Raw genomic sequence first — 19,937 nt, 5'->3', positions numbered from 1 at the left:
GGCCAGCTCAACCAGTGTGCCCGTTGTAAATCTGAGAATATACCAAAGGGAAAAGGTCTGGTTGCCCGGACTATATCTCGTATTTTACTTTTTTTTTTTTTTTTTTTTTAAATACAAAATTAAAACGGACGACTTTTTATGTTCGGGAGATGGCCCAGACAGAAATAAAAGGATAATCAGGTACATTATACAAAACTTAAAAAACTTATCTGATTATCCTTTTATTTTGTCTGTCCCCACTCTTCCTAACATAAAAAGTCTCCCGGGTTCTTTTTTTTTTTTCTTTCCTTATTGATTATAACAAAGAAGCTGCAAAAGCAGCAGCAGAGATCTTCCTTCCTCCGTTGCTACCTCTTCACAGCCCTGATGTACTGCGTAAGCATTGGAGCACAAGTCCCATATGCATGCGCAGTACATCAAAACAAGGCAGCAATATACCACCAGCCGTAGAAGAACAGTAATGCGCTGTTATACTAAGACATTGTTTAAGAAAAGCAGGTATTTTTTCTTAAATAATGTCATTCTATAATAGCAATAACTGACTCCTTTGTTGTGGTATATTGAAATTTACCCACGTTTGGCTTTATTTAATCACTTGAGCTTCGCCCTCGTGATTAAACCACACCAGCCATGGGTAAATCTTCAATATATCACACCAATGTCGTCGGTTATTGCTATATTAAATAATGTCTGTAAAAAAAGTATTAATATCATTCCTAAAATATATAATTATTTTACAATCAAAAAACAAGTGTTGCCAATGTGCCTTAATGTTCAGTTTACATCACCAACAACATCCAACATTTTTTATACATTAATTCAGTTTTATGTGGAGTAATAAATGATTTATGCATACATTTCCAAGAGAATAACTTCCATTTTAATGAGGAAGTAGTTGGTTTGGAAGATGAAATTTATTTTTTTCTTCTTCACTTGGATGATAATTATTTATGGATTTGAAATAATCCAGTAATTGTCTTTGTAATATTTTGTAGTATTTTAACCACTTTATAAATTTTAGACAAGAGTCCTTTCCTAAAGTATTTTGTTGCAACAAAATAATTAAAAGGTCAATGACTTTAGGGACAGTATTTTTTGTTGATGACTGTAGTAAATTAATTTTCTTTTCTATTGATTATCTAACCACATTTGTTTGTTTGGGTTACATTTTTTGTTATAAAATCTAAGGTTTGCAACTTTTCTGTATCCATCATCATTTGAAACCAATAAAATATATTTTTCTTAAGTGCAGTTATTGAAATTATATTAAATGTACATATGTTGTTTTGTGTATATGCAGTAGGCATCTTCTTTATGTGCACAGAGAATTGCTTTTATCTTCACAGTACAAGGCAATTTAGAAAATCAGACCCAACTCTATCTTTCCTTTTCTCTAAAAAGACTAGGTTATCCAGTATCCAAAGTCACTCTAGTAAAATGGATAACAGACTGCATTTCTTGGGTTTATTCCAGAAAGGCATGACACTATCTAAACCTCCCAAGGCTAATTCAGCCAGATCCATGGCCACTTCTGCTTTTTGGTCAAGAACATCTATTGATGACGTTTATGGTATAGCCTCATAGTCCAATACTCATACTTTTGTTACTCATTACAAATTCAATATTTGTAGAAACGGAGCAGCCTTTGGTTCGATGGTACTCCGAAATGTTCTTCCACAAGGGCCACCCAAGATCAACATCACTGGGGACTCTGTCCCAAATGTTAAAGAATGAAAAGAACATCAGATTTAAAAGTTATGTTCTTAACATAACTAGGCATATGTTGTCCATTTTCATTCTTCCTCAGCTTCCCTCCCATCCATGCCCCATCCAAGTACCTGGAGATACCTATTCAACTTTATTGAAACCAACAGTTCCATGTTTGAGCCCTGTATTTCTATCAGACTATTCCTGTCTCTGTTTTAGTGTGTGGCTAAGGCAACAAACTGATCTGAGGTTTGAGGATGCAATAGAGCATTATGGGCAGAGGGAGGGGCTCAAAAGCTGGATCTAAGTTTAGAATAAGTGGCCAAGTTGGATCTGAGGAATGGATCAGAATAAACTGAAGAATGAAAATGGGCAACACAGATGCCTAGTTATGGTAAGAACATAACTTTTAAGTTTCTCCAATTCCACTTTTTTATACAGCCCAGACTGTCCTCCCAGGTCCACCAGATATTTTGCTATAATCCCAGAAAGTCTCCACCAGGAAGACTTACAAAAGTAAATATAAAATATTTTCCTGTTAGACCCATCAAAAAGAATTGGGTCCTTTTATTGCACCTATTCCTGCTGTCCTGGATTTCTTTGCTTTAATTTTTCATGAAGGAGCTAGTTCTTTCACCATCAAAGTTTAGTTAACAGCCATATTAAATTTATACTGGAGACAATGCTTCTCCTCTAGTTTCATCCAAGCTGTGCAAAGTTTTCCTTAAGAGCACTTTTTGCTTAGATGACCTGTTAAAAACCCTAATCTACCTTAACCCCTTTCAAGCCATCGGCCAAGTCTGATCTCAAGTTTCTTTCTTGGAAAATGGTCTTTCTAGTGGCAATTACCTCAGCAAGATGAGAGTCTGAACTCCAAGCACTCTCCAAAAAAATCCCCTTGTTTGGTTTTCCATAAAAAATGGGTTGCATTACAAACAAATCCTTCCTTTCTGCACAAAGTAGCCTCAGAGGTGACTGTCAAGCAGGCCATCAGTGTACTTGTTTTCTTCCCTAGCTTCTCTAACAATGGTGAATATATGCTTTTTCTCTTAGCTGTACTTAGACAACTCTGTTTTTATCTCCGCAGAACAGAAGACTTCAGGAAGACTGATCAGTTGTTCATCTCCTTTGCCTACAGCAGGTTGGGAAAACCAGTTTCCAAAGTTACCTTAGAAAATTGGTTAACAGATTGCATTTCATTTGTTTATAGTTAGTGAGGCCTTTCTTTGCCCAGACTTCCTAAAGCTCCCTCCAAATTGCATTTCATTTGTTTGTAGTTAGTGAGGCCTTTCTTTGCCCAGATTTCCTAAAGCTCCCTCCACTAGATCCATGGCTACTACTTCTGCCTTTTGGTCCACAGCCTACACTGATGACATTTGTGCTGCAGACGCTTGATCCAGTCCTCATACCTTTATTGTTTATTACAGATTGGATTTGATCTCCAGAAACAAGGCTGCTTTTGGTTCTGCAGTACTCCGGAATATCCTCCCATGAGGGACACCCAAGGTTCACGTAGCTGCGGACTCTGTCCCATCAGTTGGTGAATGAATGGAAATGACAACATCAGAAATAAAAGTTGTGTACTTACCATAACTATGCGTCTATGTTGTTCATTTGCATTTTTTCTCAACTTCCCACTGTCCTTCCCCCTTCCCTTTAACTCCTGGAGTGAATTTATGGCTGTTGCAGAAACTTTGTTTCAGGTTTGAACCCCAGACTTTCTACTAGCTTTCCTTTTGTAGTAGCCTAAACATAATTCTTTATATTGCTTATCAGGCAGCAAACTCGATCTGAGGTATTTCAGGGTGACCATGGCATTATGGGTAAAGAGGAGCTAGAGAGTTAGATTCTATTGTTTAGTACATGCGGCTGAACCAGATCAGATTTTGGATCCAAGACCCATCGGTTGAGAAAGAATGAAAATGGCCAGCACAGATGCATAGATGTCCTTCAAGGATGCATCTGCAGTCCTTACAAATGGGGTTGTCCTGTCGTCAGGCAGCCCTTCGGTCGGCCGGATTCCAAAGTCTGGGTCTGGCCTCGGCTGGTGTCGCACTTCACCCGACGTCATAGCTGCAGTTATTCGGGTATAAAGGCATCAGCCGACGCCATTTTCCTCAGTCTTTCTTGCCGCGTGGTGCCCGAAGCAGAAGCTGTTCGCAAGTGCCAGTCGGTCAGAACCAGAGATTACTACTACCGAATACGTCTACTACTACCGAAGACTTCTAAAAAGCTAAATACCCCGTTGGGGACTCTTTCTTGCCTCAGCCGATGTCAGAAAAAGTGAATAACTGTTTAACTTGTGGGAAACAAATACCTCATAAAGATTTCCACTCTTACTGCTTACCTTGTTTAGGCCCAGACCACGACGTAGCAGCTTGTCTAGCCTGTGCTTCTTTTAACCGACGGACGCTTAGACGTCGGTCGGAATTTGCTGAGGAGTTTTTCGGCTCCGATTTTGCTTACATTATGCCGTCGGATCCTCCGACTACGCAAATATCTAAAAAGCGCAAGGAAAAGGACCGACACTCGCGGTCCGCGGTTTCGGCCGAAACCGCGGTTAAGCCAACCGCGAGTGTCTCGGTTTCGGCTGAAACTGAGCAAGCGGTTCTTCCTTCAGCCGAAAACGTACCTCCTACCAAGGCCTCTTCCAACCTGGTGTAATCGGCTTCTGAAATCACTCCTGCTTATGCAGTTTCTCAGGAATTATCTGACACTATCCCCTTGGATATTTCTACCCCTGCACGTGGAGCTGCTAGGCCACCTGCATCCATGTCCATTAAGGCCTTTGCCAGGGCTAAAGCAGCTAAAACTACTAAATCTGTGCCTGCTAAGACCCCCTCTCACAGGCCTAGCTCTAGTTCACAAATGCTTAGTTTAGCAGAGGACCTCATTTCTTTAATCCGGGGATCCCAACCTCACCCAGACAGGGCCTCTCATCCACCTCCAGAGAAGAGGCCTAGGGCAGAGCCCCCTGAGCCTGTTTCAACAGATGATTCCTCTGATTATTCAGATAATACAAACCCTCCAGAGGCTCCTTTCTCCCCTTATGAAGACTCAGATGCTGAAGAGTCCATTCCTTCTGCCTCTCCGCCTGAGGAATTTTCCTTTGGGGAAACCTTGCATGCTATGAGGAACAATTTCAGTGGCAGGGCCAGGATTTTTCAGACTCCAGAAAAAGGCTTAGAACCTTTCTGCATTTACCACAACATAGGCCTTTAGCCATACCTCCAGTTCTTTCTGTTGTAGATGATGCATTTAATGATGCTTGTACTGCTCCTGATTCTCTACCTCCGGCCCCTGCTAAGCCCGATAGGTACTACAGGGTCCCGGACACGCATTACCATTTGTATAAGGCTCCCTTTGCAGATCCCAAGACTATCTCCCAGGGTCCTAAGGCTGTAGCAGCTACCTCTGCCAAAAACCCCCTCCCCTCTGAAAGGGAATCCAGGTCCTTAGAGAGATGGGGTAAAAAAGTTTACACTTCTGCTACTCTTTCAGCTAGGGCCTTGAATTGTCAATTCCACATGATCCAGTATCAAGAATTTATGCTAGACCAGTTAACCAAAAAACTGTCCTCTGATGAACCCTTAGACAAAAAATCTGTTCAGGAAATGGTACATAACATTCAGCAAGTCAGTAACCATTCCTTAAAATGCGGCTATGATGCACTGGAGGCTTCCTTTAGATCAGCCATGACTGGCACAGTTATCAGAAGGCATGCATGGTTAAAAGAGCAGGCCTTACCAGACCATGTCAAATCAAAACTACTAGATGCTCCCATGGACAAGATCAATTTGTTTGGCTCTCCTGCACAACAGGTGCTGAAGAAGATGGAAGAGAAGGCAAAATCTGTCCAAACAGTGAAAGATTTCTTACAGGTCCAACCTCAAAGGTTTAGCAGGAATTGGCCCTCCAAGAATTGGTCCTTTCCAGACTCCTCCAGAGCTCAGATCGGCAGGAATAGGCGTTCAAGAGGCAGAAGCCAATCCAGGGGTGCCTACAGGGGACGCCAGTGGCAGGGTAACAACCAGCGAGGTGCAGCCACAGACACAGCCACCACCACTACTACAGGACAATCACAGTGACTTGGCTCTAGCACCGCCTACCAGGGAACAACTAGAAGCACCCTTGGGCGGAAAGCTAGCTTTATTTTCAGTAAACTGGCATTACATCACAAGAGACAAGTGAATTTTGCAGACAATAGACCAAGGTTACAGGTTTCACTTCCATACTCTACCAGGGAAGAGAGGAATGCCAAACCTACCTCCAAATCAAAAGGCAGAAGCTCTAAAACAAATAACTCAATTATTAAGGATGAGAGCTGTGGAAAAGGTACCATCTATGGAGCAAGGACAGGATTTTACTCCAGACTCTTCCTGGTACCAAGAAAAGAAAGCAAATGGAGACCTATTCTCGACCTGTCCGCTTTAAACACATTCCTCATTGTTCCAAAATTCAAAATGCTGACCCAACAGCAGCTTCTTCCCATGCTGGGCAAGGAGTCTTGGCTGGTAACTCTAGATCTCAAGGAGGCATACCTGCACGTCCCCATACGACCAAATTGCAGAAGATACCTCAGATTTCTTGCAGGATCAGAGCATTATCAATTCTCAGCATTCCCCTTTGGCTTATCTACTGCGCCCAGAGTGTTCACGAAATGCCTGGCATCAGTAATTGCTCATTGCAGGCTTCAGGGAATCCAAATCTACCCTTACCTGGACGACTGCCTGATACAAGCGGACAACAAATACAAGCTAGCAGAAGACTTGAAAAGGGTCATTTACCTACTACAAGCTCTGGGATACACAGTCAATATAAAAAAGTCAAGGCTGATACCATCCCAAAGGATAACCTTTTTGGGTGCAGAGCTAGACACAACGAAACAAATGGCATTCCTAACAGTAGAAAAACAGGAGCAACTCCCTCTCTACTTCTTGGCATTAACAAAGCAGAACCATCTAACAGCAAGAAAAGTCCTGCAAGCCTTGGGTTTCATGGCATCCTGCATAATATTGGTTCCACATGCCAGATTGCATATGAGAAAGTTACAGTGGTACCTAAGGAATTTATGGTCTCAGCACAAGCACAGCCTAGAAACCCAAATTCCAATAATTCCATGCCTGAAGCAAGAATTCCAATGGTGGGCTCAGGCCTGCCAATCAAACAAAGGATTGCCCTTCCACAACACTCAACCAAGCCAAACCATCACAACGGACGCCTCAGACCTCGGTTGGGGGGCCCACATGCTGGACAAGTGCATTCAAGGTTTATGGACTCAAGACCAGCTGCACCTACACATAAATCAAAAGGAAATGCTGGCAGTAAAACTGGCAATTCAGGCATTCAGACCATTTCTTCGACAAGGTCAACTGTTGATAAGGCCAGACAACACCACAGTTATGTGGTACATCAACAAACAGGGAGGCACACATTCGTACCCTCTATGCCGGATGGCAATGGACCTCTGGAATGTGGCCCTGAGCTACAACATTCAGTTGCAAGCAATTTTTGTACCAGGAAAAGAAAACATTCTAGCAGACATACTAAGCAGAACTACCACGGATGCCCACGAATGGATGCTGCATCCGGACATCTTCAAAACCATTACAAGAAAATGGGGGCTCCCACAAATAGACTTATTTGCATCCCCACGCAATCACCAACTAAAGAAATTCTGCACAAGGACGTACCACCCACTTGCTTGGAAGGTGGACTCCCTATCTTTCAGCTGGAAAAACCTGACAGCATATGCATTCCCACCACTTCCTTTGATGCACAAGGTGCTATTGAAGATCAAAGAGGACCGTCCAAGGATCATTCTGATAGCTCCAGACTGGCCAAGACAACATTGGTACCCATTACTGAGGAGCATGTCTCGGGAACAAATATGGCCTCTACCCCTTGTTCCATTGCTGTTAACACAGAACAACTACAACACCCTGCATCCAAACCTGAAAACACTGCGGCTGACTGCCTGGAACATTGCATAAGAACAAATAACCCAAATTTATCCCAAAGGGTTAAGGACGTTATCTTGGAGGCTCGCAGACCCTCAACAAGAAAAAATTATTCAGCAAAATGGAAAAGATATTTCATTTGGAGTACTGCAAAAGGAGAAAATGTGTCACTGGTAAACATAGCCAACATCCTGGAATACTTGGCAGAGCTCTTCCACAATGGCCTGTCCTATTCTTCCATTAAGATTCATGCATCAGCTATTTCAGCAGAATACGACTTGGATCCTCCAGTCTTCTCACATCTTCTGCTCAGGCAGTTTCTGAGAGGAATTAAAAATGTAAAACCACCTAGGAAGCCACCATTGCCAGCATGGGACTTGAACTTTGTGCTAGAAAAATTGACACTTCCTCCTTTCGAACCAGCAGCAACAGCAGAATTACAATATTTATAATGGAAAACTGCTTTCTTGCTGGCAATCACTTCAGCAAGAAGGGTATCTGAGCTACAGGCACTAATGGCAGTACAGCCCTTCCTGATCTTCCATCAGGATAGAGTATCCATGAGAACTAATCCTACTTTTATGCCTAAGGTGGTCTCCAGAGTATCTTTGAATCAGGCTATCCACCTACCTACATTCTTCCCCAACCCACAGAACAGGGGAGAAAGACTGTTGCATACCTTGGATGTGCATAGACAATTACGCTACTACCTGGACAGGACCAAGGGCAATAGAAAAACTGACCAGCTACTGGTAGCATATGCAACAGGAATGGAAGGAAAAGCAATTTCAAAACAGACAATCTCTAAGTGGATAGGAAATTGCATTAGATTTTGTTACTCCTACCATGGGAAGAAAACTCCAGAAAACATCAGACCTCACTCTACAAGGGCTACAGCCACTACCACAGCTTTTCTACGAGGAGTGGCTACCAAAGACATTTTAGAGGCTGCTACTTGGAGCTCCGTGCATACATTTGCCAAGCATTATAATTTGCCTTTATACTCCAGATCCCGAGCAGGTTTTGCCACTGCTGTTTTGCAAGGGATCTTAACTACACCATAATTTTATTTCTCCTCCTCCCCCAGTTTGGCTATGGTATTCTACCCATTTGTAAGGACTGCAGATGCATCCTTGAAGGACATAGTACAGTTTTGTACCTACCATAAATGTAGATGTCCGATAGGAATGCATCTGCAGTCAGGATTACCCACCCTCCTTCCCCTCTGTGGTACTCCTAGGGTATTTGCCCATCTTGTAGCTAGCTGGGGGAATCTATTATGGTGTATTTGTTTGTATATATGTACATACATGCTTATTTTTTGTTTGCTTTCTACTATTTGGAATCATTTGCATTTATCCAAATTTAGCCTTCCTAGAGGGCACCTGGCATCTGGGGCAAGAAACACTGAGGAAAATGGCGTCGGCTGATGCCTTTATACCCGAATAACTGCAGCTATGACGTCGGGTGAAGTGCGACACCAGCAGAGGCCAGACCCAGACTTTGGAATCCGGCCGACCGAAGGGCTGCCTGACGACAGGACAACCCCATTTGTAAGGACTGCAGATGCATTCCTATCGGACATCTACATTTATGGTAGGTACAAAACTGTACTTTATGGTGAGCACACAACTGTAATTTTTACACCTTAAACCCCCAAGGAAGCCTGTCATGCCAGTTTACCCCCTTGTGAACAGGATGCTTTGGCAACTCTGAAATTCTGCACTTGAAAAACAGTACTCCTCCTGGCCTTGACTTTGGCCCACAGGGTCTCAGAACCTCATGCCCTCATGGTTACTGTACCCTTCCTCATCTTCCACAAAGACACAGTAAGCTTCAGGGCCAATCCATTTTCCACTGCCAAAGTGTTTAGCAAACCAACAGCCCTCACCAAAGCAATCTATCTTGCCTACCTTTTCCCTAACCCCCAAAATGGGGGGGGGTCTTACTGTCCTGAAACATTCACAGACCGTTGAGGTTTTACCTGGACAAATCTAAGGATATCAGAAAAAACGGACCAGCTGATCATCTCATTTATGGATTCCAGGTTAGGACATCCATTTTACAAAGTATTGCTTCCTGATCTCAAAGGCTATTTCCTTCTGCAGCTGTCACCATGGAAACACACTACCCTCATGGCCAAAAGCACACTCCATTCGAGCAGTGGCTTCATCGAGTGCCTTCTACAAGGGGGTGGATAAAAAGTCTATTTTAGAAGCTGCTACCTGATCATCTGCTCAAACCTTCACAGAACAGTACAATTCAGACACCTTATCTAGGTCTAGAGCAGTTTTTGCCAAAACTGTATTGTCTTGCCTCCTGGACTCTGTCTTCTCCTTTTTAAACCTGCCACCCTTCTCTGTCTCTCCAGCTCTGAGAGTCACCAATTTGTTAAGAATACTGCAGTAGCGGTGGTGCAGCGGTAGTGTTGTTGCCTCACATCAAGAGGTTCTCCCGTTCGATTCTCTGCTTGGGTTGGGAGTGCCTTCTGTCTGGAGTCTGCATGTCCTCCCCACGGTCAAGTGGGCGTTCGAAAGACATGCATTGAATGGGCCTGCCTTTGTTGAAGGTTGGGCTTCAGGCTGGCAACTCAGCACCATAAAAACCAACTGCCAATCATTAGCAGACCGGAGTTCCGCTGTGGCGACCCCTAACCAGGAAAAGCCAAAAGACAAACAACTGCAATAGTGACTCAGTCAGGACATAGTATAATTGTCCAAGAACATATAACAGTAGACGTCTTGCTGATCACTTCCCCCTTCTCTTTTTTCTCTCCCTATTGGCACAATCACTGTGCCTTACACTCTCAGACATACTCATTATCCCAGGCTATTACAGGCTTTCTGAGGGAGAACTTGCTTAACCCCACCCCCTAGATGACCAGTGTCCTCCTTTGTTTTTCTTAAGGCCGCAGCTGGCTTGATGATAGTCTGAGGATCTCATACGTACATACATACGTCTTTATACCTCTATGCTGATGAGCTGAGGTCATCATCCAGACTTATGCCCTAAAAAGTTGAAGCTTTGGTACCCCATTTGGACATCAGCATGCTGTAACCCATCTCTCAAGAATACTGCAGCAGTGTTCAGTAAGACATCTACTGTTACTGTAAGTTCTTATACTTTCTCTTCTTTCTACCAGGTATGATGTCTGCTTGTAGAGGGTGATAAGTGGGTGGTGGCACACTGCCATACGTGATTGGTTGATATTTTTCCTTTCTTTTTTTTTGCCTTCTCCTCTCCCCTTTTGTTAGCTTGCAGGAACATATTACATTGCCTGCATTACTGGGCTAAAGAGGATGTATGCTTCCACACATATATGCCTTGGCTAAATTGTGAGCATTCATTGGCAGGATGTAATAGGGCACATTGTACATAAGCTTAGCAACCAGAACATCAAGCCTTGCATCAGAGCAGATGCTGCTAATGCTGTGGGGTTAACTGAAATCCTGTGTCTGGGATGTGCATACTGACATAGGCCTGCCACTCCCACCTCTTGCATCCAGGCTGCTCTAGTCATCAGCCCAGGAAATTGAACCCAGATATCCAGAAAAGTACCTTGAGTAAAAAGATTGCTGCAACTGCTGCAGGGTGAAAGAGTAAGGATCTTCTAGTCTTTACTGGTTAACTAATGTTCAACACAAAATCTCAAACAAATTTAGATACCTTATCATTACACAGAATTAAATGCATTATGAGTAAACATGTAAGTAGATAAATACTGTGTACTGTAAAACTGTGTTAAGTTTATCTGTCATGTGTGCTGTTTTTAATGGCAAGTCACTTGTGCTAAACTCATTGCAAATTAATGGTATAAGGTGAAGGCAGTGAACTCAAAATATGTAACTGCCTTGCGCCAGGATCATGGTTGAAGAGAGTCTTGAGGTTATTGCACTTACTTAGTTGTCAGTTTGATGTAAATAATACAACTTTTTCTGTGTGTCACATGCTGGTTAAAGACTAAGAAAGCTACTTTTTAATGCACATTAAAATAATGCATTAGAGGGGAGGGAACAAGGGAGGCAGTTTGGTTTTACAGCATTGAATCTGTCACCTGCACTTTCAAATTTAATAGGAAAAATGAAAATTTTAAGAGACCTTTGCTTACCTACCACAAATTTAAGTGATTACTACTACCTAATAGTACATAGGTTCAGCATGTGTTGGACTAATTGTTAATTCAAGTAGTACTATTAGATTGGTAAATTGCTTGTGTGTATGTGTCTGTGTGCCCGTTTTTCTCCTCTCTTTTTGCAAGCAAGTGTGAGGAACTGATACTATACCGTCATGAAATCAGACACATTAACAGTTTAGAAGATTGGCAGTGTTCAAAAGTTACCTTCAAAGCCCTTACCCATTTGTGACTGTGATGGCAATCATCTGTATGCTGTCAGTCAGTAGAAGTCACCTTGGCTTCCTTTTTAAGTGGCTAATGTGGATTGAAAGTAGAACATCATTTTAGTGGTGGGGATTTTCTGTGTGTTTTGGTATGCATTCAGAATATTCAGTTATTAAGACTTTTTTTTTTTATTCTACAGGAGGTGGATCTTGATGTCAGGTTTCTAGAAGAGCATCAGGATGAGTTTGATTTTAGATATAAAACCCAAAGATGTCAAGGTGAGACAAGACAATTTTATCATGAAAGATTGACTGCTCTAGTCATTTAACTTTATTTTTTCATTATATCAAGATTGCTTAATGCACAGCTTGCATGTGAACTTTGTATGGAAAAACTCAGGGCAGCATTTTGCAGATAGGATTTCCTTCCTTTGGTCTATATGGGTTTTCACAAGGGGTCAGTAGTTTTCTTCCACCTCCCAAAGCCAGGTAGGTAAATAGGGTAATTGTTTTCTGTTTTGATCATTGCTTGTTTATGCTTTGTGCATGCAACTTCTTTTGGCTGACATCCCATCCAGGATTTGTATCTGCCTGATCTGTGAAGAAAACAAAAATCAAATGTAAAACATCACACCATGAAAAAAGTATGTTAAACTAACAGCTCAAAGTGGTTGCATTAATATAAATGCAAACAAAAGATGTTTTCTTTCAGTGAGGGCTTCAGGCCCTTTGCCCCCACACACACACACACATCTTTAAAAATGCTAACTATAGACCTTTCAGCTTTTGAGGGTAGTGAGAAAATTCCTTCATTTTATTATTTTTTGTTAACGAGAAGATTCTTGCACTAACTCTGAGATCCTGCAGCCTTGGAGGAAATGAGAACCTTCCTTAATGCACAGTTCCATGATCTTAATGATTTGATTGGTTGTGTTTTAACCAAAGAGAAGGTTTATTAAAAACAATTGACTGTTCCTGTTTAAAGTAAACTTCGTGAATGATATCTTTGTTTCAAGATTACGCTGTGGCTTCCTGCGACCCTGAATTGGGTAAATTACAATGTGAAATTAAATTTGTTAATGGATGGCTTTACACAGTTGGGTAAGCATCTGTATGTATTCATTGGGATAGCACAAGCAGTTTGTTTCAAAGACTTGGTAGATCACCAGGTAATAGTCATGTTATGGACCGAGGTTTTTGAAGAATCGTGTCTGACATCAAGTTTGTGGGATGTAAGCTTTGGACTGGCCTTGTCTTCCAAGAAATAATGTTTTCCAGAACTACCTGCTTGTAAAATGTTTCTTATGATGGTTTACATATTGAACTAGTTCCTCCCTGCACTAAATGCCCTCCCCGTTGGTGACCACTTACTTTGTTGGAATTTGTGGTTCTTGCAATTACTTAAGACATTATACGTAAATACATTTTCAGCAAATATACTTGAATCTTTTTATTTTATATGTAAGCACATACATATGTATGCATTATTTCTTTGACCTCTGAGGCACACAGATACACACACCTATATATATATACATATATATATATATATATATATATATATATATATATATAAAATGTGTTTGTGTGTGTAAAAACATAAAAAGAAACAAGCTCCATCACTGTAAATCTAGTGTAGAAAAATAAAATGGGCAAAACCTAAGTCTTTGTTTGTTAAAAGCAACTGATTTTGGATCTCCAATAAAATGTTATTTTGAAAGATTTATGTTGCTGGACTTGTTCTTATTTTCCTTTTCTTTTCTGCATTTTGTGGTCTGTGCTCAGGGAACCAGTTTGTCCATCGTTGGTGTATATACATATGGTGTGTGTGTGTGTGTGTGTGTGTGTGTGTGTGTGTGTGTGTGTGTGTGTGTGTGTGTGTGTGTGTGTTATAGGTTCATAGGTTGGTACTAGGCTATCAGCCCTAGGGCCTGTACAAGCCTAGCCATAACAATTCCCTGGCTATTTCTTCCCACACTATTTACTTCCCTGGACCCCTGTCTAGCAGGGTGACTGATGTGATCCCCGGGGTGAATTTCCTTTCTCCCATCCAGTCGTCAAGGTTCCTTCTGAAGAGGACCAAAGAGGCACTCTGCTTGACATGTATGGGCAATCTATTCCAGAGTCTGGGGAGTCTCTGGGTCAGGAACCTATCCCTCCAGCATGTTTTGTTTATTGTGATGACAAGGTTTAGATCCCTGAAGAGTGTGGCTCTGAGGGATTGGGATTTCTTTAAGTGTAGAATGTCCAACAGCTCTGGGTTTGACATGGCCTTGTGTGTTAAGCAAAGATCGCCTCTGAGTAGACGATATGCGACAGAGTATAGCTGGAGTTTTTTAAGGCGGTCAGCGTAGGGCATCTGCTTTAGGCCTGTGATTCTTTTAGTGAGGTATTTCTGTGGCCTTTCCAGTTGTTGCAGATGTCTTGAGAGGTACATACCAAACGGGGCATTGTATTCTATAATGGGTCTAATGAGGGATGAGTACAGTGGGACAATGACCTCCTTTTTTCTGGATGAAAAGCCCTTAGTGATGAGGTGTGCCACATAGAAGGATTTCCTGACTGTTGTGGCGATGTGGTTATCAAAGGTGAGACCACTGTCCACCTGTGTCCATAAGTCTCTTATCAAACTTTCGGTGTTTAGTGTACTGCCACCTATATGGTAATTCACGGATACATGTTTTTTCCCAAAGGGGATAACTATACATTTCTTGGCATTGAGCTTGAGCCCATGGCTCTGGCACCAAGCATCTGTTTCTGTAAGGCCCTTTTGTAGAGTATCCACATAATTTGGGGATTCAATAATGGCTCCCAGTTTGCAGTCATCTGCATACTTTGTTATCCAGAGTCCCTTAGTGTTGGCCTGTACTTCAGAGAAGTAGATGCCAAACGAGCGGTCCCAGGACTGAACCATGAGGTACTCCACTTGTCTGGAGCTGGATTTGGAGTCTGCTACTTTTACAGTGTGGGTTCTATCAGTAAGCCAGTTAGCAACCCATTGGGTGACGTAGGGATTAATGCCCAGCTTAGCAAGTTTATCTATGATTCCAGAGTGGAGGATGGTGTCAAAGGCCTTGGCAAGGTCTAGATAGGCTGTGTGGACCACCTTACCCTTGTCCATGGCTCTGGAGACTGATTCGAAGAAGTCAATCAAGTTCAGGAGACAAGATCGGCCCTTCACAAACCCAAACTGGGTGGGGTCCAGTGTTTGAAGGTTGCCAATGTCTTTGTTTATAAGTTCCATGATAATACGCTCCATGGCCTTGCAGATAAGGCTTGTCAGACTGATAGGATGGTAGTTTCCGGGATCCAAGGTGGATCCCCCCTTGTGGAGTGGGATAACTGTAGCTGTGCGCCACTCAGTGGGCACGAAACCTGAGGTGAGGCTATGATTAAACATGACACTTAGGTGAGGTGCCAGTTCATATTGTAGTTCATGTAGTACACAGCCCGGGATGTCATCTGGTCCCATGGCTGCTGTATTCTTAGCTTTGGAGAGTGCGTTTTTTACCTGTGTGGCCGTTATTACCGGAATTTGGCAGTCTTCCGGTATTGAGATGGGCCATTTAGGAGGTGATAGTGGGGTGAAGTTGGCACTGAATCGATCTGCCAGGATATTGGCAATATCCTTGGGATCAGTATATTTAATGCCATTCTGTTTTAGCTCAGAGCAGATCTGAGCATTGCCATTTAGATTCTTGACATAGTTATAGAATGCCTTGTTGTTGTCTTTGGAATCTTTGGCAATTTTATTTTCATAACTAGCTTTGGAGGATTTTATGAGGGATCTCATGAGGCTGGTAAGGAAGTTTTTTGCATCCTGGGATTTTCCTCTTTTCTGCAACAGTTTCTTCCTTTTGTTGTAAAGTTTGTTTATGGCAGGGGACCACCAGATTGGCTTCTTTTTTTTGGATGAGAGCATCTTGGTTCTATTTGGGATGGCATGATTTATGCATGAGTGGATGTGCTCGTACAGTGCCTTAGTGTAGGATTCAGCAGTTGTACTTTCAGCTCCCGTCTGCATGGGTGTCATGAAGTTTGTCACTTCTGACTTGAGTAGCATGAAGTTGGCTTTGGAGAAGTTTTTTATGGAGGTTTCCTTACTGGGGGGTGGGATGTAGATGTGTTTTTAACCTTCCTGGAGTTCATACCGTCAAATGAAGCTTCTGTAACACACACTACCCAACATTTTCAAAAAAAAAAAAAAAACACATAAAATGTCCTCATACATTCTGCACTGTTTAACCAACATTTACATTCTCACCTCTCAACACAGGAATTGTACTCCTGGATGGAAAATGTTATATTTCCAAAAATAGTTTACCCATCTCATCCAACAGACTGCAGGCCTTTTGCTATCATGTTACCTTTATCTAAAGTTCTGAAGAAAGCCATTTTCCAAACAGATAATACCTTACAGTCTTGAAAATCACACCGCCCCCTTGTCAGCATGGCTTACAGCCCTGTTTAATACAGTCAGTACTCTTTTCTAAGTAAAAGACTGTTTTCAAAAACCTGGCTAAAGATCATTTTATAGATGCATGTCTTTTTCAATCTCAGAAGAACCTTTAACATGGTAGATCACCTTTTTCAGAAAGTTTGTCTCATATGATTTTCAGAAGAAATCTCACATCGGTTCCGTTCCCCACTTTAACCTATCCAGTTTCACTTTAGTAAAGTCCTTTGCACACAGTCTCTTCTTCAAACATCCCTTACAGTTCAAGTTCTCTTCTTTCTGTCAGCACCCTGCTGTTGGGCTTCTCTTATATCAACATGATTCCCAGAGTGAATGACCTCCTCTTCTTTAGAGGTAATAGAAGACCAGTGCGTGTGTAACATTTTATGCAGTCCTGTAACTGTGATACAATCCATGATGTAGCGTCAGTCTTGCTAATAAATCATGCTGATGTTCTGCTGTGTACATAATGAGAAGTAAGACTATGAATCTTGATCTTCATGGATCATGTATTTATTTTAGTAAGGTCTGTGTTCCTACTGGATGTTAAAGGTACGTATTCATGTGGTATGGGAGTCTTACTGTCACATCTCTGTGTTACATGTGGAGGAAATTGGGCTGTAGATCTATTTAAATGAGTAAGGGAATCACAAGTGAAAGTTCAGAGTCTGTGTGACGCCTGTGCACTGGCCTAGTAATCAAGGAGCCTCAATCCTCACCACTAGCACCAGTGAGGGGCATGCACATCGGGAAGGATAACAAGTACACACACAGTAAAGTAGAATTTCCCTTAAGTTAAGAGAACGCCAGGATCACAGTCAGTCTGGAGCTGGTTTCTCCCTTTCTCTCCAGATCCCAAATAACACTCCCTACTGGCACAGCTGTAGGGTACCAGATCTTAGCTGAGTGGTCAAGCCAAAACCTCCAGCACCCTCTCTGTCCAACCAGTGCTTCATGTCCCTGCCCAAGTAGCTGACATACACACACTTTGAGATATGAATTATATACAAATGCACAGACAGTCCTGGGGAAGGCTGGCACAGGTTCTCCAGCTATGCCCCCTCCTGTCTAGACTATAAGGTAGAAATCACTGCCACCAACCACTACTTATCAGCTACTGTAAGGCCCTTCCCAAATGGTGATCAGTTCCATTGTGTGCTATTACTGTTATCCAAATAGTAAGTGTAACCCAGGGCTAAGGCTATTGGAGTGGCTTATACAGTATCACCAAATACATGCAAGTACTCTGAGAGCTTAAATTCTCTCTACACAAAACAGTCACAGTTAAAAGGTTTAAAAATATTTAATAATAAATAAAAACACAAGACAATACTCATCAATTCAACACAATGACATTACAGAGTTCAGAAATCACAGGAATTACTTTAAATCAATATTTTAGGACAGTCTGACATAAATATAGAAAACAGCTAGTCTAATCTTATTTCTGTCTATCTGTAAAAGAAATCACTGTTCTAAATACTACTTACATACAGAGCAAGCAAGTGTTGGTGAGTGGATGTTCTTACTAGATCTAAGGCAAGATACAAAATGCTATCTTTCTTTCTGTCCTTAAATGGACTTTTGAATTACCCCTAGTTCCAACATTTCCTGTATCTTCTCACTCAGAGTCTGTTTGACTTTCTCAGGCACCCTATAAGGGGCCTGCCTAATAGGCCTTTGGGGTCCTGTATCCACCTGGTGCTGCACCATGGTTTCCCAGTGAACATGTCCCCAAACTCCTATAACATTGCTCGGATTTCTCGAACCTGGGTAGGAGATAGCTGCTGGGACATTGCTTCCCCTCCCACTGAGGTATTAGTCTAAGCCTCACTGAGGAGATCAGTCACCAGATCTTCCTCAGACTCTTCCTGTAATCCACTGCCAATACTCAGCACATGGACCTCCCTGTCATGGTAAGGTTTCATCATGCTAACATAGTACAGTTTGCGCTCCTGCCTAGCAGTTCTGCCATGTAGTTAACATCACTGACCTTCCTTACCACCTTGTAGCCCCCCCCCCATGCTGCTTGCATCTAACAGGAATGAGAACCATTACCTGCTGCCCTACAGCATACTCTCTAGCTCGAGCATTCTTGTCATACCAGACCTTTTTCTGCTGTTGGGCTTCGGACAGGTTCTCCTGGGCCAAGCCCATGAGTTCCATGAGCCTTGTCCTGAAGTTTAGGGCATGTGTCAAAACAGATTCCTGGTGAGATTCACAGTCACCCTCCCACTCATCTCATCTTAAATCTAGAGGCCCCCTTACCCTGTCCCCATACAACAACTCAAAGGGTGAAAAACCTGTGGATTCCTGGGGAACCTCTCTGTAAGCAAACAGATGGGACAAATATTTGTCCCATTCCCTCTTAAACTGGTCTGCAAATACCCTTAGCATGGACTTCAGTGTACAGTTTAACCTCTCAACAAGAGCATTAGTCTGGGGATGGTAGGGGTGGTCTTCAGGTGCTTTACTCCACAGTACTTCCACAGACAAGCCAGCAGATCTGACATGAAATTGGCACCTCTGTCAGTATTTCTTTTGGGAAACCTGCCCTGCTGAAAATCTCTAACAAAGCATTTGCCACCTTTTCTGCCTCAATGGAGGACAAAGTTACTACCTGTGGATATCTTGTTAGCATAATCTACTACCACTAGGATATACTTTTTCCCTGTGGAACTTGGGGTACACAGAGGCCTCACAGTATCCATAGCTACCCTCTGAAATGGCTCCTCAATCACAGGCAAATGCATCAAAGGAGCTTTCACCTTGTCTCCTGCTTTGCCTACCTTTTGGCACTGCTCACAGGTCCTGCAGTACCGTGTTACATTTTTGGAAATTCCAGGCCAATAAACATTCTGCATAATACATCTCTTTGTACATTTTATGCCCATATGACCTGCAAATGGAATATCATGGACTATGACTAGAAGTTTCAGACGGTAGGCTCTAGGCACTACCAACTGCTGTATCCTCTCACCTTCTAGCCCTCCCTCAGGGGTCCACTCTCTATACAGTAACCCCTTGTCCCAGTGTACAGATACCCCCTTCCCTTGAGAATCAGGTGCCTCTATAGCTACCTGCCTCAGGCTTTGTAATATAGGATCTGAGAGATGAGGTTGTCTCAACTCTCTGTTTTGTAACCCTTCCCAGCTCCCCTTCCATAGGACGTCTGGTATCCTTTGACAGTGATGCTTCACTGTCAGCCTGGGTACTACTACTCACCTCTATCTTTGCAGTCACTCTCTCCAAGGGAACATCAGTACCCACAGGCAGCTGTGGCTGACTTTCAGTCTCACTGATACAGAGCAGCTCCCTCCCTGAAGTAACCACCTCACCAGTCCTGGTTGCAAGTATGCAGTCTGACTAGATCTTCCCCAGGCTACCAGACCCACATGCTTGTCTGCGTGTAACTGCATGAGCACATGGTACTGTATTATCAAAATCATTCCCTGTCAGGACGTCTGCAGGGATAT

The 19,937-nt window shown here is 42.5% G+C and overlaps 1 protein-coding gene across 2 annotated transcripts in view; it reads left to right on the top strand.

The window, feature by feature from the left end:
• LOC122811674 (zinc finger CCCH domain-containing protein 10-like) overlaps nt 1–19,937 on the top strand; it is a 3,783,075-nt gene that overhangs the window by 1,315,864 nt on the left and 2,447,274 nt on the right. For both annotated transcript variants that reach the window (XM_044083671.1, XM_044083670.1), the window contains one exon: nt 12,206–12,284. In XM_044083671.1, the coding sequence (XP_043939606.1) occupies nt 12,206–12,284 (79 nt within the window). The remainder of the gene's footprint in view (nt 1–12,205; nt 12,285–19,937) is intronic.

Source organism: Protopterus annectens, chromosome 9.part0 (genome assembly GCF_019279795.1).
Source record: "Protopterus annectens isolate FY-2018-M chromosome 9.part0, PAN1.0, whole genome shotgun sequence".
Lineage (NCBI taxonomy): Eukaryota > Metazoa > Chordata > Ceratodontiformes > Protopteridae > Protopterus > Protopterus annectens.
The sequence above is the reverse complement of the archived record's forward strand: the minus strand, read 5'-3'. Positions and strand labels throughout refer to the sequence as shown.